This window comes from Amphiprion ocellaris, chromosome 23 (assembly GCF_022539595.1).
Source record: "Amphiprion ocellaris isolate individual 3 ecotype Okinawa chromosome 23, ASM2253959v1, whole genome shotgun sequence".
Lineage (NCBI taxonomy): Eukaryota > Metazoa > Chordata > Actinopteri > Pomacentridae > Amphiprion > Amphiprion ocellaris.
Genome location: NC_072788.1, coordinates 25307230 through 25333987, shown reverse-complemented (window position 1 = coordinate 25333987; position 26758 = coordinate 25307230). Strand labels below are relative to the sequence as shown.

The 26758-nt window shown below is 36.2% G+C and overlaps 2 protein-coding genes across 8 annotated transcripts in view; one reads left to right on the top strand and one right to left on the bottom strand.

The window, feature by feature from the left end:
• Positions 1 to 26758, bottom strand: part of LOC111571347 (nephronectin) — a 33628-nt gene that overhangs the window by 4531 nt on the left and 2339 nt on the right. The window contains exons 2-11 of one of the 7 annotated variants that reach the window (XM_055007399.1): positions 26401 to 26559; positions 19864 to 20672; positions 17890 to 18008; positions 8702 to 8805; positions 7406 to 7498; positions 6236 to 6355; positions 3498 to 3617; positions 3260 to 3394; positions 1833 to 1907; positions 35 to 676 (exon numbers count right to left, since the gene is read on the bottom strand). In XM_055007399.1, coding sequence (XP_054863374.1) covers positions 35 to 676; positions 1833 to 1907; positions 3260 to 3394; positions 3498 to 3617; positions 6236 to 6355; positions 7406 to 7498; positions 8702 to 8786 — 1270 coding nt within the window. In that variant the 5' untranslated portion in view covers positions 8787 to 8805; positions 17890 to 18008; positions 19864 to 20672; positions 26401 to 26559. Of the gene's footprint in view, positions 1 to 34; positions 677 to 1832; positions 1908 to 3259; positions 3395 to 3497; positions 3618 to 6235; positions 6356 to 7405; positions 7499 to 8701; positions 8806 to 11184; positions 11511 to 17889; positions 18009 to 19572; positions 21284 to 26400; positions 26560 to 26758 lie in introns of those variants that run through there. The other 6 variants (XM_055007401.1, XM_055007398.1, XM_055007402.1 and 3 more) reach the window with 6 other exon arrangements.
• The window catches only part of LOC111579687 (atrial natriuretic peptide receptor 1-like), a 27856-nt gene continuing 14920 nt past the window's right edge, over positions 13823 to 26758 (top strand). Inside the window, exons 1-5 of the mRNA XM_023287063.3 lie at positions 13823 to 14019; positions 14346 to 14454; positions 16400 to 16532; positions 17496 to 17628; positions 17917 to 18021. Coding sequence (XP_023142831.2) covers positions 13900 to 14019; positions 14346 to 14454; positions 16400 to 16532; positions 17496 to 17628; positions 17917 to 18021 — 600 coding nt within the window. The 5' untranslated portion in view covers positions 13823 to 13899. The remainder of the gene's footprint in view (positions 14020 to 14345; positions 14455 to 16399; positions 16533 to 17495; positions 17629 to 17916; positions 18022 to 26758) is intronic.

Below are 26758 nucleotides of genomic sequence, written 5' to 3'. Positions count from 1 at the left end.
GGTTACTGATTTTCTAACCAGCTGATCGACTCACTGTGGACGTCGCCTCTCTGCTTGTGCGTCACGTCGTTGATGATCCTGTTGCTAACGGTGGTCGTCACCGGGACAACCATGGTAACCGTGGTAACTGTGGTAGTAGGAGGAGGTGTGGTACTTGGAGGAGTAGTAGGAGTAGTAGTAGTAGTGATAGTAGGAAGAGGTGCGGTACTTGGAGTAGTAGCAGTAGTAGTAGTAGTAGTAGTAGGAGTAGTAGTAGGAGGAGGAGGAGGAGGAGGTATTGTTGGAGTTGTAGTATCCAGTTCAGTTGTAGTAACCAGAGTATTTGGTATACTTGTACTTATAGTGGTGGTAGGAGGTGGTGTAGTTGGGGTAGTAGTAGTGGTAGTAACAGGAGTAGTTGTAGCAGTAGTAGTAACAGGAATAGATGTCGTGATAGTAGTAGTAGTAGTAGTAGGTATTGAAGTGGTTGTTTTGGTGGTTGCAGCGTCTGTAGTAGCCGGGATGGTTGTTGCTAAGGTAGTGGTTGTCGTGAGGACAGTAGTGGTGGTAGTTGGACGAGCTGTAGTAGTAGTACTAGTAGTAGTAGTAGTAGTAGTAGTAGTAGGAGTAGTAGTAGTGGTGGTGGTGGGAGTTGTAGTTCTTGGTTTCTGCGGCTCCAGACTCACTTTGGGAACATCTGAAAGTAAAAAATCCCAAAAGCAGAAGAAGCAATATTTAGTTTAGTTTCATTCTTTTTGTTTTTGTTGTTGTTTGTTTGTGTGTTTCTTTGTTTGTTTGTTTGTGGTTTTTTTTTAATTGCTGTGAGGTCATCCTGCCTGGTTTGATGTTTGATCAGATGTTTGTTGGTGTCTTTGGCTGGTTTTGTCTTTTAAAAGATCGATGCTGCGCTGCAAAGTTTACAAAGTTTTACAAAAATTGGAAAAAAAAACTTGAATCAACATGTTTTCCACATGTTGCTGTTATTATTGTTCTTAAATGGAGGGTTTCCATTCATTTCCATAGTAACACTGCCTGCAGTTCAACCTAAAAATGACAGAATTTTTGTGTTTCTGTTGCAACAAGAAGAATTTTTTATTTTTCTCAGAATCACTACTATAAATAGTTAATCATCAGCAAACTGTTGAACAAAACATAAAGTATAAACAGATGAAATGATGCGATCTTTGGCTTAGATTTGCGTTTTACAATTATTAAACCAAAGATCATAAAAGATTAGTTCAAGAGTCAATAGATCTAAAGGATTTTTACTGTTTTTGCAGTGACTTCATCATAAATTATCTAATTCGGGGATTTTTTTAAAACATAAAATGACTTTCAAACTCACTAGATTCAGAATTAAATAATTCCGTTTCTCAACGCTGAGAAAAAAGGAATTTAAAAGTCTTTAATTTACTGTAATCACTTTAATTGTTCCTATAAATTTTAGTGATTTAAAGATAATTTTTTTACAGTAAAACAGACCAGAACAGACAAATACGGCATTACAGCAAACTTTTTATTGATTGATTAGTCATTTCAGTTGCTTATTTAAAAGGAAAGTGGGAAAAATTTGCTCTCATTTCTGATAACAGAATTTTTTATTGGTTTTCAGCAACAGTGAAGATGATTTATCAATATTTTAAAAAATGCGACAAAAATGAATTTTTAGGGACGAAAGGACACTGTTATCACGACTCCGCACCACTGTCTGCTCTACTACATGTGCTGCTGAGACTCAGCGCTCCCTCTAATGGGCAGACTCTGCCATTACAACTTTTCTAAATTAATGCAAAGCTTCTTTTTCTGCTTTACGTTCATAAATGAGAACATTTTAAACCTGGATTTCTTGTTACCTCTGCAGCTGCCATCTTTACATCTGCACTTTGGAGACGATGGATTGAGAGAACAGAACGTCCGAGTGTCTTTATCTGGTGAAAAACAGAGAGAAGATCAATAAATTAATAAACGATGGTTCTTTTCTGATCCAGCTGTTGACATAATAAAGAAAATTAAATCCAGAGTTACAGAAGTCATTGAAAACAAAGATGGACATGATGGAAAGTTTAGTTTCACGACTGAAACCAGGAAGTGAAACGTCAAATTCATGTGATAAAGTTAAAAAAATGATGTAATAAAAAGTAAAAATTATGGCATTAAAAAGTCAAATTCATGTGATAAAAGTCTCAATTTTGAAAAAAAGTAAAGATTAACAACTACAAGTTTAGAACAATGACATAAACTGTCAAAATTGTAAATTAAATGTGGAAAAAGCAATTTTTTTTCAGGCTGTAAATGAACATTTGTGGGATAAAAAGTTTAAATTTGCAAATAGAACATAATAATAATTAAATAAAGGGTCAAAATTTCAAAAACTGTGAGAGTTAAACATTGAACATAAAAACTTTGCACATTTTTTTTTTTTTTTAAAACAAAATTTTTTTTGGGAAATAAAATTAAATACCACTATCAAAAATTGTAAACTAACTGTTAGGGTTAGGGTTAACCCACCCTAATGAAATAAAAATTCAGAATTCTGAAGCAAAAACACCCAAATTCAGGAAAAAAAAACCCATAATGATTTGCAAATGAAAGGTCAAAATTATGATAAGATGTGACAAATGACAACAATCAAAAATTAAATTAAATAAAACCATTAAAAATTGTGACCTAAACGTCATAATTGAAAAAAGTCCAAATTCAGAAAAAATTATATTATTTACTAAATAATATTTAATAAAAATATTGTAGAACAAATCATTTTAATTTAATTTTAATTACAAAATTGTTTAATGTAGAAATAAAATAAATGTCAGGATAATAAAATAAAAAAGTAAAAAAAAATACAAGAAATGTAAATTTTAAAAAAATAAATTGAAAATAAAAGTAAAAGAATTTTTTGCTTAAATTCAACAAAAATAGACAAATGAAACCATCAGAAGTTGCAAACTAAATGTCATAAATTGAAATACAAAATTTAGAATTCTGAAGCAAAAAGTCAAAATTTGGAAATAAAAATATATTTTAACAAATTAATTGTAATAAAAATTGTTAAACACATACTTAAATATTTTTTAATAAAAATAGCTTTTAAAAAAAAGCAATTTCAAAGATTTTTTAAAATAGGGAAATAAATAAATTATTTAATTGTAAAAAATATATAATAATAATAATACAAGAAAATGGACTTTTGAAAAAAAAAAAGACAAAACGAGTCATTTTTTTTTCTCAGTAAAGGAGGAATTCCGCCTTAAGTGGGCCTTTAAGGCGGTCTGAGTCTCACCGATGCAGGAGTAGCGTCCGTCGATGAACATCAGTCTGAATCCCAGGTGACATCTGCAGGTGTAGCTGCCGAACGTGTTGACGCATTTCCTGCGGCGAGCGCAGACGAAGCGACCCGACAAGCACTCGTCCACGTCTGCAGGGAAAAAAACAAACAAACAAACAAATAAACAAGCAAACAAATAAAAGAGAAAAAGAAAACAAGCAGGAAGTTAAACCGCCAAGTCGATGCCACTGACCGATGCAGGTGCGTCCGTCCGGCCCCAGGCGTAACCCCGGCGACGGACAGGTGCATCGGACCGCCCCCTTGATGACCTCACAGCCGTACTGACAGTTGGCATGGTAACAGGTCCGAGCATCTGCACGTTCACAGTAAAGAAGATCAACATCACAGAATCCAGATTTACTGACTTTACTGGATGTTTTCTCACCTGAATATTTGATGATTATTATTTTAGTTTTCACTTTACAGACTTTCAGTTGTATTTCTGTTTTTAAATATAAACTAAACTTTAAAATAAAAGTGAATTGTGTCTTCAGGATGCTCAGATTCTGGATTTATGTCTTTTAGCTGCACTGTTAAAATGCAAACTTGTGGTTTTCTTCACTTTTATAACGACACAAACCAGAAAAAGATGTTTTTTTTCACATTTTTAAAATAGATTTTACAAAAAACAACTTGGAATCAACATGTACAACATTTTCCAAAACATCTAGACTCTACATGCAATATAAGAATTAATATTTCACTGTTTGGATTTTTAGAACCATTAAAAACCCACAAAATCAGGTTTGTCTCCAGTCTGTGGTCATCTGACTTTTGTGTCTCATTCGTCTGGTTTCACTTTTACTTCTGTTGCTTCTTGTCTCGTTTTCTGTCTTTTTTGTTATTTTCTGACTCATTCTTGTGAATCTGTGTCTAGTTTTTCTCATTTGTGTTGTTTTGTGTCTCATTTTTGCACCTCTGCGTGTACATTTGTTGTGTGTTTGTTGTGTCTGTGTGTGTATTCATTGTGTGTCTGTGTGTATATTTGTTGTGTGTATTTGTTGTGTTTTTGTGTCTTTGTTTGTGTCTGTGTGTATATCTGTTGTGTGTGCGACTGTTGTGTGTCTGTGTGTATATTTGTTGTGTATTTGTTGTGTATGTGTATTTTTGCTGTGTGTCTGTGTATATTTGTTGTGTCTTTGTGTGTGTATATTTGTGTATTAGTGTATATTTGTGTGTGTTGTGTGTATTTGTGTTTGTTGTGTATTTGTTGAGTATTTGTTGTATATTTGTTGTTGTGTATTTGTGTTTCTGTTGTGTGTCTGTTGTGTATTTGTTGTATGTGTGTATATTTGTATTTGTTTATCTGTTGTGCATATTTGTTGTGTATTTGTTGTATATTCGTGTATTTGTTGTGTATTTGTGGATATTTGTGTGTATTTGTTCTTTATTTGTGTACTTGTGTGTATTTGTGTGTATATTTGTGTGTTTGTTGTGTATCTGTTGTGTATTTTTTGTGTTTGTGTGTATTTTTGTGTGTCTGTTGTGTGTCTGTTGTGTATTTGTGTGTATTTTTGTGTATCTGTGTGTATTTTTGTGTGTCTGTTGTGTATATTTGTGTATTTGTGTATTTGTTGTATATGTGTGTATATTTGTATTTGTTTGTTGTGCATATTTGTTGTGTATTTGTTGTATATTTGTGTATTTGTTGTGTATTTGTGTGTATATTTGTGTGTTTGTTGTGTGTCTGTTGTGTATTTGTGTGTATTTGTGTGTATATTTGTGTGTTGTGTGTCTGTTGTGTATTTGTTGTGTATTTGTGTATATTTGTGTCTGTTGTGTATTTTTTGCGTATTTGTGTGTATATTTGTGTTTGTTGTGTGTCTGTTGTGTATTTGTGTGTATTTGTGTGTATTTGTTGTGTGTCTGTTGTGTATTTGTGTATATTTGTGTTTGTTGTGTGTCTGTTGTGTATTTGTGTATATTTGTGTGTATTTGTGTGTATATTTGTGTGTTTGTTGTGTATTTGTTGTGTATTTGTGTGTATATTTGTGTGTCTGTGTTGTGTGTCTGTTGTGTGTCTGTGTTGTGTATTAGTTGTGTGTATTTTTGTGTCTGTGTTGTGTGTCTGTTGTGTATTTGTGTGTATATTTGTGTGTATTTTTGTGTTTCTGTGTTGTGTGTCTGTGTTGTGTATTAGTTGTGTGTCTGTTGTGTATTTGTTGTGTATTTGTGTGTATATTTGTGTGTATTTGTTGTGTCTGTTGTGTATTTGTTGTGTATTTGTGTGTATATTTGTGTGTTTGTTGTGTGTGTTGTGTATTTGTTGTGTATTTGTGTGTATATTTGTGTGTTTGTTGTGTGTCTGTTGTGTATTTGTTGTGTATTTGTGTGTACATTTGTGTGTCTGTGTTGTGTGTCTGTTGTGTCTGTGTTGTGTATTAGTTGTGTATTTGTGTGTATTTTTGTGTCTGTGTTGTGTGTGTCTGTTGTGTATTTGTGTGTATTTTTGTGTGTATTTTTGTGTGTCTGTGTTGTGTGTCTGTGTTGTGTACTAGTTTTGTGTCTGTGTTGTGTATTAGTTGTGTGTCTGTTGTGTGTCTGTGTTGTGTGTCTGTGTTGTGTCTGTGTTGTGTATTAGTTTTGTGTCTGTGTTGTGTATTAGTTGTGTGTCTGTGTTGTGTATCAGTTGTGTGTCTGTTGTGTGTGTGTTGTGTGTCTGTGTTGTGTATCAGTTGTGTGTCTGTGTTGTGTATCAGTTGTGTGTCTGTTGTGTGTCTGTGTTGTGTGTCTGTGTTGTGTATCAGTTGTGTGTCTGTTGTGTGTCTGTGTTGTGTGTCTGTGTTGTGTATCAGTTGTGTGTCTGTGTTGTGTGTCTGTGTTGTGTATCAGTTGTGTGTCTGTTGTGTGTCTGTGTTGTGTGTCTGTGTTGTGTATCAGTTGTGTGTCTGTGTTGTGTGTCTGTGTTGTGTATCAGTTGTGTGTCCTCACTCCTGCAGCTGCCGTCCTCCTGCAGGGTGAATCCATCCAGACAGTAACACTTGTAGCTTCCTGCTGTGTTCATGCATCGATGTTTGCAGGGCCGAGGCTTCAGGCCGCATTCATTCAGGTCTAAACACACACAGCAACACACACAGCAACACACAGACACACAAAAACAGTAACACAACGTAACACACACAGAGAGCAGAAGTCAGGAATCAAACATTAAACTTTTGTTTTTGCTTCAACCTGCAGGATTAACCTTCGACTGTCAGCGTGTGTGTCTGTGTGTGTGTGTGTGTGTGTGTGTGTGTGTGTGTGTGTGTGTGTGTGTGTGTGTGTGTGTGTGTGTGTGTGTGTGTGTGTGTGTGTGTGTGTGTGTGTGTGTGTGTGTGTGTATTGTGTAGAGCTGTAGACATGTGTGTTATATTACAGAGTGTGAAGCCAGAAGCTGTTTCCTGTCAGGATCTGAGTCATAGTAAAGTCTCTAATCAGGAGATGAACACTGTGTGAGTCTGAGTGTGTGTCTGTTTATGTGTGTTTTTGGATCCTCCTTCAGGATCTGAGGTTCGTATTGAACAGAAACACTGGAGCTGAAAGCTTTAAGAGGCAACGTTCCCCACGACTCACCAAGCTGGAGAAGGAGAACAAAGAAGTCCAGAAGTGTGACTGCTAAAGACTGGAGAAGCGGATCTTCTCTGAGGAACGTCTTCTCTGCTGATTTCTGACACCCAGCAGCTGAAAGCACCGTATCTAAACAGATGATGGTGGAAAAGCAGCATCTTCTGATGGTTTGGGTTCTACGTCTGCTTCAGGTGCCTCAAGGTTCCACTGTTGATGCTCAATATTAGACCACCAACATTCTGGAAAAGGTTCTATTTCCTGTTTAGACCAGTTCTGTGACTGAATGGAAACTGTTTAGCAGATGTTCTGAATTGGTGTTTATGTAGATGGATCCAATCTACACTCTAGAACCTGCAACGTTCCATGAAACACTGAAACACTGGTTCTTGGATGAACTGATCTTTGAGCTTCGTTCTTCTGAGGAGAACCAGCTTCAGGGTCACGGTGTATTTGTATCGTATGTTGTCATTTTCTGTCTGATGTGTGTATTTGTGAATAAATATTTGTTGTTTCTCTGTGTTTGTGGAGATTTTCACAATGAAGCTCGCCGGTTACCATGGTTACAGGCCTTGCCAGTGTATCCGGGGCGACACTTGCATCTGTCGGGTCCGACGCAGTCGCCATGTTTACATCCCTGCTGACAGTCAGCTGCACACACAGACACACACACACACACACACACACACACACACACACACACACACAGACACACACACACACAGACACACACACACACACAGACACACACACACACACAAACACACACACAGACACACACACACACACACAGACACACACAGACACACACACACACACACACAGACACACACACACACACACAGACACACACACACACACACACACACAGACACACACACACACACACAGACACACACAGACACACACACAGACACACAGACACACACACACACACACAGACACACACACACAGACACACACACACACACACACACACGCACACACACACAGACACACACACACAGACACAGACACACACAGACACAGACACACACACACACACACAGACACACACACACACACAAACACACACACAGACACACACACACACACACAGACACACACAGACACACACACACACACACACACACAGACACACACACACACACACAGACACACACACACACACACACACACACACAGACACACACACACACACACAGACACACACAGACACACACACACAGACACACACACACACACACACACACGCACACACACACAGACACACACACACAGACACAGACACACACAGACACAGACACACACACACACACAGACACACACACACACATGCACACACACAGACACACACACACAGACACACACACACAGACACACACACACACACACACACACACACACACATAAACAACAAGTCCCACATGATGCATTCAAGACAGACAGAAAGAAGGAAATTCAAGTTTTTTTGTTTTGTATTTTTTAGTTTCTGGATGAAAGAAAAAAAAAGTGAAACTTTGATTTTAATCTGGTCCAAATGGTTTATTTCTGGGTAATTTTTAAATAGAATAAAGAGATTTTCATGCTCATATTGTTAATTTTCCAGATTGAACCTGAAGTCACACATGATGCGTTCAAAGACGGTTGGAAAGTAGAAAATTCAATGGTTTTTTTTCCTGTTTTTACATTTTCTGGCTGATAAATTTTGTCATTTTAGTGATTTTTTTAAATAATAAAACGGGATTTTTAACCCAGTGGCAGTTTTTGGGGTTCAGAGGATAAAATCAGATAAAAACTGATCAATCAATCGATTAATTGATGGATCGATTAACTGATCTGGATGTGACTCACGCTGACATCGTCCTCGGTCCGTTGGCCTCCAGCCCCAGCAACACTCCACGCTGTTACCGTAGCGACAGAGACCGTCTGACGTCATCACGGCTCGGTCGGACCAGCTAGAGAACAAACAGATAAACAAACAAACAAACAGACAGATAAACAACCAGCGGAGTCTGTATGAATCAGGAACTCTGATCGTTTCTCCGTTTCCTCAAACGAGTCTCAACATGAAGCTGTTTCTCTCCACATACTTTGGTCACGTGTTGGAAGCGTCTGAACACGTATGAAGCTCAACACGTCTGTTCGTCTGCAGACATTGAAAGTCTGGAGTTCAATCTGAAGCTTCACATGTTTATCTGTCAACAACATGCTGTCATTAGGTGTTGATTTGTTGTTTTCTCTCATTCTGAGTCACTGAGTTTATTTTCTCTTTTTTTATTGTTTTATGTTTTCTGTCTTGTTTTTGTCATTTTTTTTATTTGTCTTGTTTTGTATCTATTTTGTGTCGTTTCTTGTTTTATTTTCTGTCCTTCATCATTTAGTGTCTTGCTTTTGTTGTTTTGGGTCTCAGTTTTGGTTATTTTTTGTCTAATTTTTGTCACTTTGTGTGTTGTTTGTGTCGTTTTGTCTTATTTTTTGCTATTTTCTGTCTCATTTGGGTCAATTTGTGTTGTTTTTGTCTCATTGTTGTTGGTTTGTGTCTCACTTTTGTCATATTGTGTCTCATTTTTGGTTATTTTTTGCCAGTTTCTGTCTAATTTGGATCATTTTGCATCTATTTTGTGTCATTTTTTGCCATTCTGTATTGTTTCTTTTGTCTATTTTTGTTATTTTGTGTCAATTTTTTGTCATTTTCTGTATGATTTTATCATTTTGTCTTCTTTTGTGTCTCAGGTCATATTTGGTCATTTCGTGTCTCATTTTTGTCGTTTTGTGTCTTGTTTGGGTCACTTTGTGTCTGTTTTTGTAGTTTTGTGTCTCTTTTTCACTCTGGTTTGTTATTTTGTGTCATTTTGTCTTGTTTTCTTGTTGTTTTGTGTCTCAATTTGGTCATTTTTGTTGTTTTTTGTGTCCTGTTTGTGTCATTTCCTATCATTTTTTTGTGTTTTTTGGTCATCTAGTGTCTCATTTTTTTCATTTTGCGTCTTGTTGGGTCCTTCTATGTTGTTTTTTGTTGTTTTGTGTTTCATTTGTGTCGACTATTAAAACTTCTTTGGAACCTTAAAGAACATAAACTCTGCAGACGAAGAACCGCAAAGTTTAAAAGAACAAAAACTAAAAAACATCTGAACATTTTCAGAATGATTTCATTTTGACTCCAAACAAATAAATTAATTGTCTTTAAAAGCGTTTTTCTTGGACCATTTTTCTGTCTGGTGTTTTTCTAAAGTGTCTGAAATGTTTTCAACAGAAACTTTTCTGATTAAAAAAAAAGTCACAAAAATTGTTCCTAAACTCCAACATTAATGTCAGAGTTTAGAAAAACATCAGATTAAAACTTTTAGTCTCTAAGTCCATTAATTCTATTTTAAAGCATTTTTCTTCAAGCGTCGGAAATTTTAAAGGAAAATTAATTCACATTTTTGGAGCTTCAAAGTTTCTCTTTCAGGTTTTCTGCATAAATAAAAATAAAAACGTCACTTTTAAAGTACAACTAAGTCAATTTATTCTCTTTGAAGTGTTTCTCTACAAATTATAAACACTTTAAAAAGAAATAAATCACAGATTTGGAGTTAAAGAGTTCAGATTTTTTATTTTTTTCTTTTTGCAGCTGAAAATAAACAATTTCAAAAAGTAGAAATACGTGGTTTAAAAAATCACTTCACAGCAGAATTTAATTCATTTAAACTGATATTTTTTTTTATCATTTATGGCTGTGATTAATAAAAATCTTCACTGTGGATTAGTTTATGTTTAATCAATCAGCTGTTTGATCGAGAAAATGTCAGAAAACAGAAAAATGTGGATCAAAGTTCCTTCAAAAGTCTTGTTTTGTCCAAAAATGTTGATATTAATTGAAATATTCACATTAAAGAAGCTGTTTGAGTTTAAATAATGAGTCAGATTTAATAGTTTGTGACGAATCCATGAATTACTACAGTAATTACTACTATTTCTGTTGATTTAATTCCTCTCTAATGTCACAGCTGGTATTTCAACTTTCATGTAATCTTCAGAATTTAACATTTTTCAGCCGTAACCTTTAAATTTAACGTGAAACCAGCCGACAAATGAATTAGAAATATGAAATAAATTCAAGTTGAAGATTAAGTTTCTGTAAAAAGACTTTAAAGCCCCAAAGAGTCACTCAAGTTCATTATTTCAGGTTTAATAATCTCATTATTTATATTTAATTCCGTTTATTTTAACCGACTGAAACCAGAAAACTAAAAATAATGAATAAAAACTTGTTTAAATAAATAAAAACAACTTTTCCGGATGAGAAAAGTGTTTTAAACCAGATTAAAGTTTTCCAGCAGGTTGGAGGTTCTGACCTGTCGGGGTCCAACCTCTGGCTCCGGGTCCACAAACAGAACCAGGACAGCAGAACCGCAGTGCGCATCTTCCAAGCGGCAAACATCCGCCTTCAGCAGAACCGGGGCTTCATTAACGGACTTTACCGGAGCCCAGAGCCGTTAAATCCCGCCGCTCGGTGACCGAACCGGTGAGACGGAACCAGCCGGTCAGTAGAAGTCCGGTTCTGCCGCTGAAACTGCGCAGGTTCCGATAAAAAAAAAAAACAAAGAAACAAAAAAACTCCGCAAAACTCCGCAGCCGCGACCGAACTCTGATCTGTGCGCGTTCGCGGGCAGTGGAAGCGCGTCCCCGGCGGTCGCGTGCCGAAGGAGGGGTGACGTCAGCTGGGCTTCAAGACAGAGGCACGCGCCCTGAGACATCAATGACGATGACGATCCAGGAAGTAGAATGATGACGTGAAGCCGCAGCGAAGTTAATTTCCAGATTTTATGGCGGAACTTCAAAGTGGAACCTTTGATCTGCAGCTGTTGTTTCCATAGAGACACCACAACGACGGAAAACGGAATTAAAATGGTCCAAAGTGACTCAAAATTCATCTAAATGATTAAAAATGACTTTAAACAAGGTGAAAATTAAAAAATATTCGAAATGAGTCAAAATGGCCCCAAATGGCTTCAAACATGTTGAAACTGAAATAAAAATGGTCTTAAATTAGTTTAAAATGTCCAAAATGATTCTTAATTTGTCTAAAACGACTAAAAAAAGTGTCCAAAATTACTTTAAACATGTTTTAAAAGTGTGAAAATTGGTCAAAATGGTTTAACACATGGAGAAAATTAATTAAAAATTATTGAAAATGAGAAAAAAATCTGCCAAAATCACTCAAAATGCACTTAAATTATATTAAGATGATCCAAAATGAGTTAATAATGGTTGAAAATGACCTTAAATGTATCAATAATGATTGAAAATCTCACCAAAATTACTTTAAATATGTTGAAAATAATTCAGAAATGGTCCAAAAATGTCTAATTACTTAAAATTTGTCCAAAATAACTTTGAACATGTTGAAAAATCTGTAAAATTGTCCAAAATTACTCATAAATGACTCCAAATGGCTTCAAACATGTTGAAACTGAATTAAAAATGGTCCAAAATAAGTTTAAAATGTCTAAAATGATTCAGAATTTGTCCAAAACAACTGAAAAGGTTTCCAAAATTACTTTAAACATGGTGAAAATTGGTCTATAATAATTTGAAACGTGTTGAGAATGAGTTTAAAAACATTTCAAAATTGGATAAAATTGAGCCAAAATCACTAAAACATACTGAAAATTAATTAAAAATGGTCCAAAGTGACTCAAAATTCCCCAAACTACTAAAAAAGTCACCAATATGACTTTAAACATGCTGAAAATCTGTTACAAATTAATCAAAAATGAGTCCAAAATGGCCCCAAATGGCTTCAAACATGTTGAAACTGAAGATAAAAATAGCCCAAAATAATTCATAATTTGTCTAAAACAACTGAAAATGTGTCCAAAAGGACTTCAATGCGTGAAAATTGCTCTATAATAAATTTAAGCATCTTGAAAATGAATTCAGAATTTTCAAAATGAGATAAAATTGAGCTACAATTACTTAAAATGTACTGAAATGGTTCAAATGAGCTAAAAATGGTTGAAATTTAGTTTAAATTTGTCAAAAATGATTGAAAATCTCACCAAAATGACTCTAAATATGTTGAAACTGATCTAGACATGGTCCAAAATGACTGAAAATCTTCCGAAATCAGTTTAAACGTATTGAAGACAATGTTGGTAATAAAAAAAAATAAGTGAAATTGGACCAAAACGATTTTAAATGTGAAGAAAATTTGCATAAATTTGTAAAGACTTAGTTATAATGTGTCCAAAATAACTTTCAATAACTTGAACATATCCAGAGTTTCTGTTTCTCTCTCAGGCCAGCAGGAGGCGCTAATGCATGCTTTTATCTCTTCTCGTTTAGACTATTGTAATGTCCTGCTCTCTGGTCTTCCTAAAAAGAGTATTTTAAATCTCCAGTTATTACAAAACTCAGCCTCACTGTGCTGACGAGGACCAGAGGGCGGGAACACATTACACCAGTTTTAAAGTCGCTGCATTGGCTCCCCGTCCGCTTCAGGATCCATTTTAAGGTTCTTTTATTAGTTTTTAAATGTCTTAACGGCCTTGCGCCTTCTTATTTATCTGATCTCCTTTTAACATATCGACCCTCGGGGATCCTGAGGTCCTCTGGCAGTAGCCTTTTATCCAGACCACAAGCCAGGACAAAAACCCACGGTGAGGCGGCATTTAGCCACTATGGCCCCCACCTGTGGAACAGCCTGCTGGAGAACCTCAGGACTGCAGAGACCGTCGATATTTTTAAAAGAAGGATAAAGACTCACCTTTTTAATCAGGCTTTTAACTAACCTTTTAAATCTTTATGTTCTTATCATTTTCTATATTTTCTATTTATTTACTCTTTTACTCACAGTCAGATTTTCCACTTCCTTCCTTCAGTTCTTCTCTATGTGGAGTCATGATGTAAACATAGACTGATTAGAAACCACAGCTGGACTCAGTTTAGTTTGTAATTTGGTGTTTTTCTATAATATTTGTTTCTGACGGTTAAAAAGAGGAAAAATCTGCCGTTTGACTTAGAAATGATGCAGTTCAGTACCAGCAGCCACCAGCAGGGGGCGGTAGATGTTCACACTGAGTTCATCACCTCCTCTCTGTCTTCAGTCATCAGCTGCAGTTTATTTATTCATTCATTCATTCGTCCATCAGTCCGTCAACATGGAGAAACTGCAGCTGCTGATCTGGGTAAGAAACCAAACATCTGTCCAATTTACGGGAAAAAACTTTGATCCAGTTAAATCAAGGTTATTTAAATACAGAGGAATCCATTTTTGGCATCAAAAGTACATATATTTATAAAACAAAATTCACTTGACTTCACTAAACTCTCCAAGTTTTCCTTCTTTAAATTATTGCATAAATCCAGATGTTTGTTTTCTCTTTTTGTTCAGTCTAAAGACAATAAATAGGATTTTTAATCGTGTTGTTTTATGTCACGTTTCTATTAATGAAGCCAAGTTTTCTTTCATCGTGTGAGTGTTTGTCGGATTCGTGTGTTGTGTCGTGTCCAGGTTTGTGTTTTTGTCGGTCCGACTTGTTGTTGGCACGACTTGGACAACAGCGAGTACGACTGCTGGCCTCTGGACCGACCCAACGAGAACAACATGATCGACTGTGGAGGTGAGAATCTATCAGAGTTAAATATAAAGAGTTTCATCCTCTGAACCCTGAAACCTCACAGAGGCTCTGAAGGCAGGTGAGCTTTAATTAAAAATCACTGCTGTCACCTTTTATCAGCCAGAAACTGCAGAAACATAAAGATTTGTCTCATTTTCGGTTGAGTTTCCTGACGGTCCTTGAATGCATCACATAGTTCCTTTGAGAACAACAACCAAATTTAGGCAAAAAAAATGTCATATTTTATCAGAATTACTTTATTCTACGAGTCTCATTCAAAAACAAACACCAAAAATAAAATGCTTGTGTTTCCGCATAGCCTCCACAATGGATTCAAGAATTGTCCAAATTAATGACTCACAATTTAGCCAAAGTTTGACTTTAAACTAATTTACAATTAATTGAAAATGGTCCAAATGTAAATCAAATTTGGCCACAATGACTTAGAATTTGTCCAAAATAACTTTGAATCTTTTCAAAACCGGATTTTAAATAGTCCAAAACGACTTTAAACATTAATTAAAACTACGTTTAACGCATTGAAGATAATGTTGATCATGAAAATGAGTTAAAAATGGTCTCAAGTAACTTGAAATCTGTCCAACTAAAGTAAATATTCCTCAAAGTTATGCTATTATGTCCAACGTGACTTGAAATGTGACGAAGTAGAGTTCAAATGGTCAAAATCACTTCAGTTGGGCTCAAATGACTTGAAATAGGTTGAGACAGAATTAAAAATGGTCCAAAATGACACTAAACATTATTTATAACTGAATTTAATGTGTTGAAGGTAATGAAAGTGAGTTACAAATTATCTATAATAACTCAAAATCTGTCCAGCAAGACTTGAAATTGTGACAAAGTCCAGTTCAAATGGTCAGAATCGTCTAAAATTTGGCCCAAATGACTTGAAAAAGGTTGAAAATTAGATACAAATAATCTACAGTGAGATAAAATTTGGCCAAAATGATATAAACATGATGGAAATTAGTTGAAAAATTGTCCAAAATGACTTAAATTTAAAATTTTCCAGTGGAAGTTTTCCCGTTTAAATTAATCCAAACTCTAAAACTTTCCAAAATTATTCAAAATTTTGCCAAAATGACAAAAACTTAAAATTGAGCACAGTGACTCAAAAATGTTCACTTTGGAGACTTTTTTAGTCACTTTGAACAAGTTTCTACCTGGTTTTTGACCATCAGTGAAATAAAAGTTTAGTTCCTCTAAATATCTAAATCTTCCTCAGGTCTGGAGATGTCCTTCTAGTGTCTCTAGATGTTTAGATCTTTGTCTTCCTCAGGTCTGGAGATGTCCTTCTAGTGTCTCTAGATGTTTAGATCTTTGTCTTCTTCAGGTATGGAGATGTCCTTCTAGTGTCTCTAGATGTTTAGATCTTTGTCTTCTTCAGGTATGGAGATGTCCTTCTAGTGTCTCTAGATGTTTAGATCTTTGTCTTCCTCAGGTCTGGAGATGTCCTTCTAGTGTCTCTAGATGTTTAGATCTTTGTCTTCCTCAGGTCTGGAGATGTCCTTCTAGTGTCTCTAGATGTTTAGATCTTTGTCTTCCTCAGGTCTGGAGATGTCCTTCTAGTGTCTCTAGATGTTTAGATCTTTGTCTTCCTCAGGTCTGGAGATGTCCTTCTAGTGTCTCTAGATGTTTAGATCTTTGTCTTCTTCAGGTATGGAGATGTCCTTCTAGTGTCTCTAGATGTTTAGATCTTTGTCTTCTTCAGGTATGGAGATGTCCTTCTAGTGTCTCTAGATGTTTAGATCTTTGTCTTCCTCAGGTCTGGAGATGTCCTTCTAGTGTCTCTAGATGTTTAGATCTTTGTCTTCCTCAGGTCTGGAGATGTCCTTCTAGTGTCTCTAGATGTTTAGATCTTTGTCTTCCTCAGGTCTGGAGATGTCCTTCTAGTGTCTCTAGATGTTTAGATCTTTGTCTTCCTCAGGTCTGGAGATGTCCTGGGTGGTTCGTCCTCCTGAACTGGTCAAAAGTGGAGAAGTTTTTAGCGTCACGTATTCAGTCACAGCTCAGGATTCTTTCTACAGCTGGGCTGTTCAGAACCACATCTTCACCCAGAGGTAAACTGGTTATACTGGTTAAACTGGTTTAGACTGGTTAAACTGGTTATACTGGTTAAACTGGTTTAGACTGGTTATACTAGTTATACTGGTTAAACTGGTTATACTGGTTAAAATGGCTTAGACTGGTTATACTGGTTAAACTGCATTAGACTGGTTATACTGGTTATACTGGTTAAACTGGTTTAGACTGGTTAAACTGGTTATACTGGTTAAACTGGTTTAGACTGGTTAAACTGGTTTAGACTGGTTATACTAGTAATACTGGTTAAACTGGTTATACTGGTTAAAATGGCTTAGACTGGTTATACTGGTTAAACTGCATTAGACTGGTTATACTGGTTATACTGGTTAAACTGGTTTAGACTGGTTAAACTGGTTATACTGGTTAAACTGGTTTAGACTGGTTAAACTGATTATACTGGTTATACTGGTTATACTGGTTACACTGGTTTAGACTGGTTAAACTGGTTATACTGGTTAAACTGGTTTAGACTGGTTAAACTGATTATACTGGTTATACTGGTTATACTGGTTACACTGGTGTTGTTCGTATTTAATGTTTGTTTAAATGTTTCATCATCTTTTTAAATGTTTTTAAAATGTTTTATTGTCTTTTTTAAATTTATGTTTTAAAAGGTTCTCTAGAAACAACATATATTATCAATATTTTTTTTTACTGGCTTTAGAATGGAAACAAGGATTCTGGCTCCAAAATGATTTTTAAGTTGGTCTGAACTAGTCTAAACTGGTCTGAACTGGTCTCATTGATCTTGACTGGTCTGAACTGGTTCGAATTGGTTAATATCTGTCTAAACTGGTCTGAACTGGTCCTTGTGCTAGTTCAAACTGGTCTATGTCTGTCTAAACTGGTTTGAGCTGGTCAAAATTAGTCTAATCTGGTCTATTTTTGTCTAAACTGGTCTGAACTGGTCTAAACTGGTCTGTATCTGTTGTGTTCAGCTCCATAACGAACGCTGTAGAAGCTCGGAGGTTCTGCGAACATCACGACTGTCCGAGCAACTGGAAGGATGCAAACGGAGAAAACTGCTGCATCCATCACGCCAACATCCACTCCTGTCCTCTGGGACACATGGTACGAACTCAGCTAGAACTTTATGTTATCAGAAAGGTCTGCAAAGGTCCACAAGTCGGTTCTGTGGGAGGTTTTCTTTTAGTTCTGTATAAATCTGAAGCCTCCATAACACATGGACAACATTTATACACTGTTGGTTTGAGAACGTTCCTTCTTTTCTACCACCGAACATCTTCTGTGTTCCTGATAACATCCCCTGAATGTTGATTTTAGAACATTATTACAAGAAGAAATTAACCAGACCATCAGGTGAAATCTGACCTTTCTGCTGTTTTCGTTCACTGTCAGACGTCTGAAAGCATCTGTGGTCCCTGGATTCCTGACGATGGAAAAATCTTCACCCACACCATCTCCACATCTGGAAAGATGACTCAGACCAACTGGACGGCAAAGGTACCACACACACACACACAAAAAAAAAAAACAGTTTGTCAGGCCTCAGCAGCATTTTCCAACCAAAACTCTCAAAAGTGTCAACACAAAAGGACTAAATGGGCAAACATTAAAGGGAAGAGTTTGACATTTTGGTAAATCGTCTCGTACGCTTCATAGCACCTCCATCACTCACTGGTTTACATTTATCATGCTTTTTAAATCTGTATTACAAACTGTAAAAACAACAAAACAATCAGTGTTTAATGGGCACCAGTTGGGCAACCTTTAAGTTTAGGACAGACACTTCCTACCACCTTCTCAGGAAATGTAGCTGAAGAAATATAAACAATAATATGCGCACAATTGAAGACACATTTTTCACTGCCTTGCCACTAAATCAAAACAGATACAATCTGCAAAAAGCTGATTAAATAGCAGCTTATTGACGACTAATCGCCCAGTCAGCTTTGGAAATGAACACCATTAGATCGTATAACTGACTAAAGCAAGAAAAAAAAAAATCTCACAACCAATGTTCCCTGTAATTTTTCAGTCTGAGTGTGAGCAAACACACAAACTCCCTGAGCGTCCCTTGGACCACTGTGAGCAACATCAGACGTGTGCACTGTGGTCACACCAGCATCACATCCATTCAAGTTACATGGTTCATTAAAAGAATCAAATTACAGCATTTACATTTCTGTTAAAACACTTTGTCAACAGGAGCCAGTTGAAGGCTGCAGTGATTTTAGTGACACTACAATGTATAAGAGTGAAGTTATTGAATATTTGTCTCTCTTTACTGTTGCAGCGGTTTTGCAAATTGCAGACGGACCCTGTTCACTCCATAGACACCAATGTTATTCCTGTAGCTTGAAAGACAGCTACTTTTGATAAAACTGGGCTTGTAGCACATTGTCTACCTTACAACGATGGGAAAGAGGCACTGTTTATGTTTTGACAACCTATATCTAATGAGTTATTGATGCTGGAAGTCTGAATCTGTGAATATCTTTCCAACTTTACTGAACTTGGGGCCACTACCACCTAAGGAGTGATATATTTAATTTTGAAAAAAGCATTTAGCCATACTTAAAGCTTTAAGCGCTTTATTAACACGGAACTAAAAATTTTGTATTGTTTTATTATCACAGGTTCTGTCTGAAAAGAGGTGGCATCATTTTAAACAGTGAAATCAAACTAACAAAATGTAATGACCAACCAGTGAGTAATACTGGATTCTGCAAAAACATAAACAACTTTTTAAAAATCTAAATCTTATCTTAACACAGTTAATGTATTAACTTATTTATGTGTGTATGCATGTATTTATAGATTTATTTAGTACTGTTAACATATCAGAGTTCTGAGTGAATTTTTCTTAAGATAGGCAAAGGCCATTTATTGATTACATATAGGCTGTTAAATGTTTATTAAAAACTAAAAAGCATTTAAAAAAAACAACTTAGGCATTTATTGAGTCACTAAAATACTGTAGAGTACAGACCACATCAGCATGATTATAAGCATCCTCTGGTAAATGAACAACCAGATACTGATGTCTCTCACCATATGGACTTCAGGAGATGATTAGATGATGATAAACTGTGACCTACTGGTTGGGTTCTCTCTGTTCTCATGTTTCTTACATGTTTGTCCCTTGACAGCCGGGTCCTAATGTTTTTTGAGCAACACACCATACTATGATGTTTTTACAATGATGGTTCTACTATGGAACCAGTTTGACATGTTCAGGTGTTCTTTGTGTGAAAACTCAGAGATTTCAGGGATCAGAAGGTGGTTTCCAACTTTCTTTGTTAACTTTCTGCTTCAACTTTAAATTAAATTTCCTTGACTAACCCCGCCCTCTGGACTTCCAGGAAGCTGTGTTCCTATTGGCTGTCCAGGTGGCTGCTTGGTGTTATCAGGAACACCTGAGCAGCTCAGTGTCTTCCTGCTTTATGTGGCTGCAGACAAACATTTCCTCTGTTTCTCTTCACCAGTGAACTGGGTTTGGCTCCATTGCTTGAGTTTGTTCTTTAGGCGTTGGCTTGCAGCTTCCAGCAGTAAAATCATCTTTAATGTGTTTCTTGGTGTGTTTTAGGACTTTGTACTGGATAGTTCTCTTGGTAAATGTGGTTCTTTAGCCACAGTTGGCACATGGTGCTAATGTGTGCAGTGATTAGTGGATTTGATGCAGCTGAGTTGTGTCTTTATCTTGGCTGTAGTGAGTCTTCAGAGGTTTTTGGTCAGACACATTCTGTATTCTTGTTTGAGAACCAGCGTTGGTTGTCCAGAAGGTAAGAGTTCCTGTCCTGATTCTCTGTTCTCAGAGGTTCTCTGGTAGGCTGCAGGAGACTTTAGCGTTTGGGTTGTGCTAGTTTGGTTTTTGTATGGTTTCATTTGGACGACTATCTTGAGGCCCCTCCATGTGGTTTAGTGAGGTTTTCTGGAACAGTTCTACAAAGCAACCTGCAGCAGAAGAGACTTTGAGAGTTTTTAGGAAGTTCTGGAGAGCAGACTTTAGAGCAGCAGAAACATTTGTCAGCAGTTTGAGCAGGAGAAGGTGAGCTTCAGAGTAGAAATGAGACAGAAACCTTCTTGACCCGTGTGGTGAGGTCCTGTACCAAGAGTTTGAGCAGGTTGTGAAGAGTCTGTAGTTCTTTGGTCTGAAAGCACAAGAAGAGTCGACTCATTAAAGGAGAAAACAGGAGATATTGTTGGTTCTTCTGTCGCTCTGCAGTTTCCTTAGACTGAAAATCAAGTTTATATTTTAAATGATTTCCCATGTGAGCCCAAGAAGACTTCAATAAACTCCCTCCATCCCCTGAACACAACATATTTTACTACCATGTTAAATCTTTTTGTTTGTTTTTGAGTTTTACTCATAGTTTTAGCATAGTTTTTTCTCTTTGCTTGTTTAGTTTTGTAATCTGTGTGAAAGGTGCTAAACAAATAAAGCTGAATTAAACTGAGTAATTGACTAACTCATGATTGTGACAACAGAAGTATTTTCATTGTGATTTAAGGGTTTGTTTCATTTTTACGGTTTGGGTTAAAATCTTGACAGAAAAAAAGATTAAAGAAATAAACTACAGTAAAAAAGCAATTAAATCAAAGGAAAAAAAACATTTAATATAATAAAACTTTAAAAAAGAAAGTTAAACATTAAATACAATTAAATTATATTAGACAAAATATTTAATTAGATAATTAAACGGAAGATACAAAGCATGGAATTATGAAATTAAACAAAAATGTTTAAGCAAAAATATTAAACATTAAAGATGAAATATTTTAGATAATTAAACATTTAAAAAATACAATCAAACAAGAATATTACACATTTAGAAAAATACAAAACATTTAATTAGATTATTAAACCTTTAAAAGTCAAAACATTTAATTAGAAAACTAAATGTTTAATTAGAAAATTAAATCTTGAAGACAATAAAACTTAGAAAATACAATGAAGCATTAAAATAGAAAATTAAACATTAAAAGGTGGTAAAACATTTAAAAAGAAATACCTTAAAGATTTAATCGAAAAATTAAACATTGGGAAAGAAAAGGAAATTTTTCAAACAAGCCGATAAAACATTTGAAAAAACAATTAAACATTAAAAAGACAAAACATTTTGAAATCAGATCAGACATTAGAACAGAATAAAAGGTGAGAAAAGAGCAAAACTAAACATTTAAGAAGAATCAAACTAAAGATAAAACCTTTGAAAAGACACCAGTTAGACTTTAGAAGATCAAATTAAACAGAAGAAACAATAAAATGATCAAAAAGAGCAAAAACAGATAAAGTTCTTAAAGTGTTTTCTAGTCTGAAATGAAAACATCAAGTTGTTTCTTTAAACATTTCCTCTTTCTATGTTCTTGGTTTGATTGTGGACAGATTTACTAAGAACTCATTTCAGAAAACTGCTTTCCAGATAAAGTCTACTAGTAGTTGAAGGCATTTATCAAACTAATGTTACCTTCTGATCTCCACAAACTTTACTGTTCAGTGAAGAGAATCAAAGTTTGTTGACGATTTCTCAAAAACCCACAGGTGAAGGTCTGAGAAGAACTCAGATGGATGGTCTAAATGTGAAATCAAGACTCATGGTCACAAGTTTTAAGGCTTCTGTTAACCAGAAAGTTCAAACTAACAGAGAAGTACTGAGAAACTTTTAAAACTTCAGTCCTCAGACTGTCTAAAGGTTCAAACTAACAGAGAAGTACTGAGAAACCTTTAAGATTTCAGTCCTCAGACTGTCTGAAGGTTCAAACTAACAGAGAACTACTCAAGAACCTTTCGGTTTTCAGTCCTCAGACTGTCTGAAGGTTCAAACTAACAGAGAACTACTCAGGAACTTAGAAGATATCAGTCCTTGGACTGTCTGAAAGTTCAATCTAACAGAGAACTACTGTGGGACTTAGAAAATTTCAGCCCTCAGACTGTGTGAAAGCTCAGGTCCTGAGGACTCGGGAGGTGTGGAGGCTTTGGAAAGTCTTGGAACTGAGGGTTCAACCCTCCAGAACAAAGGCTGAAGCCCAACCTCCTGAGAAAAACGGTCGAGTCGAGACTCGGGTTAAAAAAAAAATCGAAAACGACAAAAAATAGATGATAAATGCGCAAAAAAAAGTAAAATTAGTATCTGAGCGAGTAGCTCAGGGGGATAAGAAGAGAGTCTGCGGACTGGAAGGTCGCAGGTTCAAGACCCGCCACCGGCACTTTTCTTTGTCTTTGTCAGAATTATTGATAATAATTTAAGAAGTGTCTGGTCTTGAACCAGCGACCTGCCGCTCCATAGGCAAATCCTTAACTCACTGAGCTACAGATCAGATACAAAGACATAAATTCGTCGTCCCTTTGGCATCGTAGTTCCTCCAGTGACCACATGGGTGGAGCCAAGGCGGAGTCTGGGTGGAGTCAGGGCGGAGAGTAGGCGGGGAGGTGGGTGGAGAGTAGAGGGGGGAGGCCACCACCCACCTCCCCGCCTACTCTCCGCCCTGACTCCTCCCACCGCCCACCACACCTTCCCCCGCCCGACGAGTTTTTCGAGTCTCCACGGGTTTTCCCGAGTTTCAGGAGTTTCCACCTGGTCGGAGGCAGAACAAGTTGTCATGAAGAGGTGTTGAAGTCGGCCAGGATGGACTGACTTTTTACAGCGACTAGAAGGAAGACCACTAGAAGAGCAGGTCTTTAACCACCATCCATAAAATCCATGGAGTCGCTCCAGAGAAATGAAGGGAGGTCAACTTTTATCAACCTCCATCCACATGTTCAACTTGATATCTTTACTTTGACATTTTTAGCACCACAAACCTTTAGTATCACACTTTATTATCATTTATTAGGACTTTAATGGAATCCACCAGCAGATTTAGTTTTTCTTGACAAACTTTATTCTTGTCATCGTGGGACTGCAGTATTTAAAACTCTTCCTTCTATTTGACCTCATGTTTATTAGTTTTAGTGGAGAAAGTTATTTTAGTTGTCAACTAGTCTCTTAAAAACTAAATAATAAATTGGATTAGTCAAGAGGTTTAAATTTCTTACTTTGTCATATTTTAAATATGACAAAAAAATATAAAAATAAAGCATCTTGAGACAATTTGACCTGTAATTGGCATTATATAAATAAAATTGAATTAAAATTGTATGTATCTTGCAATGTTGGAGCAATTCAGCCACATATGTTGGAAAACACATTTTCTTTGTCCATTAATCTGTTGGTTGTTTTCTCCACTAATTCATTTCTTGTTTTGGTTTATAAAATGTCAAGCCCAAATATATTCAGTTTACTGTCATAAAAACCAAAAAGATTTACATTCATGATGCAGGAATCAGGCAGTTTTTCACTTTTTATCTTAGTTTAGTCAGAAAGATAGTTGATAATGTGTGAATTGTTGCAGCTTGTGAGCCGTAAAAGGTTTTAATCTTTGGGGCCGAGTGTCAAAAAACATTTAGAAACCAACATCAACAAAGCACTCAACAAAGGGAAATCCAACTTTTGCATGACAATGTCTCATTAAAGGAACTTTATTTCCAATGTAAATGTGTGATATTCATCCTCTGGAGCTTTCTCTTCACATCGTCTTCCACCTGGACTGGTTTAGTCGGGAGCATGTGCAACAAACATTTGAAAAACTGCACTTTAACATCAATGAATGACACTGAAGTTTAATCTCTACATAAATGAGACTGAGTCTGGATGTGCTGCTCTGTCATTAACTCCTAAGTTCAGGGAAAGTTCAAACAAAAGAGGACAGTTCAGATCAGACTTGAGAATGAGCTTATTCTGAACAAACATCTCAGACTTTCTGAGCTTCAGCACCTCTAGCAAGATATTTTAACAACAAGCAACTCAAGAGATCCAGAAGTTGGAGAGAGTTAGCTTTAGCTGAGCCAAAGAACATGTGGGACACTAACCTAGCAAACATTTCAGACTTTTCTCTGTGAATTCTGAGAAATAATTTACTATTTAATGACAGAGCTACACATCTTAACTCAGTCTCATTAAAACAGACTCTAATTCAGTGTCATCCATCCATATTAAAGTGCAGTTACCCAAAATGTTTGCTGCATGAGCTCCAACAAAACCTGTCCAGGTAGAAGGTCACTTTGACAAACAGGAAGTGGAAGATTCCAAGCAGATTTATAGAAGGGGGAACCGGACTGTACTAAGTGTGGTCCAGTATAGAGGGGTGTTTTGTGGGTTTTTAAGGCTAATAATGATTATTAGTGAGACATTTGGAGTAGATATTCATTTGCAGTAAATGAAAGTATTTAAAATCTTGGAGTTAAACTTAGAAGAACACAAACTCTAACAGAAAACTTTGTTGATACGGTTTTGTTTTGTTTACAGATGTTAAGTTAAAGGAGTTTTATTCGTGACGTATAACCAATCAAATCACTCCAGAAGACAGAGTGACCACAGGTAGATAAAGGTTCAGAGCCAAAGTAGCGCCATTTTTAAATGTATTTATTACCGTAAATCAGTAAAAAATAAAATACTGATAATCAGTAAATCAGTCAGCCCACAATTACTACAATTCTACAGTGGATGTCTCTTTCCTTTGACTTGTTATTTGTAGAATATACTATGTATATGATGGCGTTTTTTCATACCAAAGGCTATACTATGATGTTTTCTAAGAGACATATGATGCTACTCTGGTTGTTCTGGCTCTGGGCTGCTGCACTCCTCCTCTGTTGTTTTCTGGATTGTACTCAGCTGCATGTCTTCGTCCATCCGGCCTCCGTTGACTCGTCCCGCCTGCCGTCTCTGGAGCTGAAGCTGGATTGGAACAGACCAAAGTACAGTCCAATCACGATGCCAGCTGCCTCTCAAAAGGCTCCTTCATCTGGCAGGTGGCAGCACTTCTTCTGAGGGGAAGCTGAGCTGGACCAGCAGAACTTTGGAGATGTGTTCCAGTGGTTGGTGGATGTGTGGGGAGATAGAGAGGGACCTTTGAATTGTTCAGAAAGGAAAACAGGAACCCATTGGTAGTTTTAGTTTAGGGTGCTACTGTGGTGTGTTTTTGGGTTTTAAGAGGTGAACAGGAAGAGTTTTTTTTTCGTATTGATTATCTTTTACTTTGTTCCTGGTTGGAATGCCCATCAATATCAACATGAAGTTCACTTTTAATTCTGTTTATTTATTTTTATTTTACTAACACCCATTTGTTTTTAACCCCCTCACATGTTGTGTTGTTGTAAACTTCCTCTTTCAAATAAATTCTTGTCTAACCCTCTGGAAACCAGCGTTTGGACTGTTTTTGTGTTGCTCCTCACCTACTGACAGCTGTGGACTAAAGGCTATACTGTGACGTTTTTAGAACGACATGCTATACTATGATGTTTGTTGGGCGACACACTATACTATAGGCTTTTTTAATTGACATATTACTGTGACCTTTTCTTTGTTTTAGTTTTTTTGTTTTTTTTTTTAGCAACATATAAGAATTCGAACCATTTTAAAAGTTACTATACTTTTACTTGTGCAATGAAATTATTATTCTATGGCATTTTTTAGATGACATATGTTTTCTTGAATTACATACTATTTTGACAATATACTGCACTATGACATTTTTTGAACCACATATCATACATGACAATTTTAGACAACATCCTATCATTTTCGCTTTTTGAACCACATAATAATCTATGTTTTGTTTTTTTTCTTGCCAACATGCTGTACTATGAACTACAGACCATACTATGTTATTCTTTAGTAAAGTATACTATACTTTGACATTTTCTGAACTACATCCTATACTATGGTGTTATACACAGAGTGCTTTGGTTACATGCTGATTTATAATCTAGATTTTTTTTCTGTTTTGTTTTTTGACGGGATTACCACAGACCTGACTGTGAACACTGTTGACACCCACCTCAGGGAGATGCTGTCTAAGATCTCAAGGCTGCTTGGTCGTGGTCTTTCTGGCACGTACTCTTCCAAGATGAGCCGGGAAGTTTAACACTGATGGAATGACACCAGGTCTAAGCCGACAAACTTCCAATTCCTCCTCAACCCATAGTCTCTGGGAAACCTACATGGAGTAAGAAAAGTAGACAGAGAAGTAATTAAGTCTGTACACAACATATTAAAAAATAAATCATGCTAATAAATTAAGTACAAAGAACCAAATTCGCCAATATACTGGAGACCAGAGCTATTTAATTTGATAAGCATAACCTTGTTTAGTAACATTTCAATTATTTGAGAGCAGTCCTAAAGAACTGCCTGTA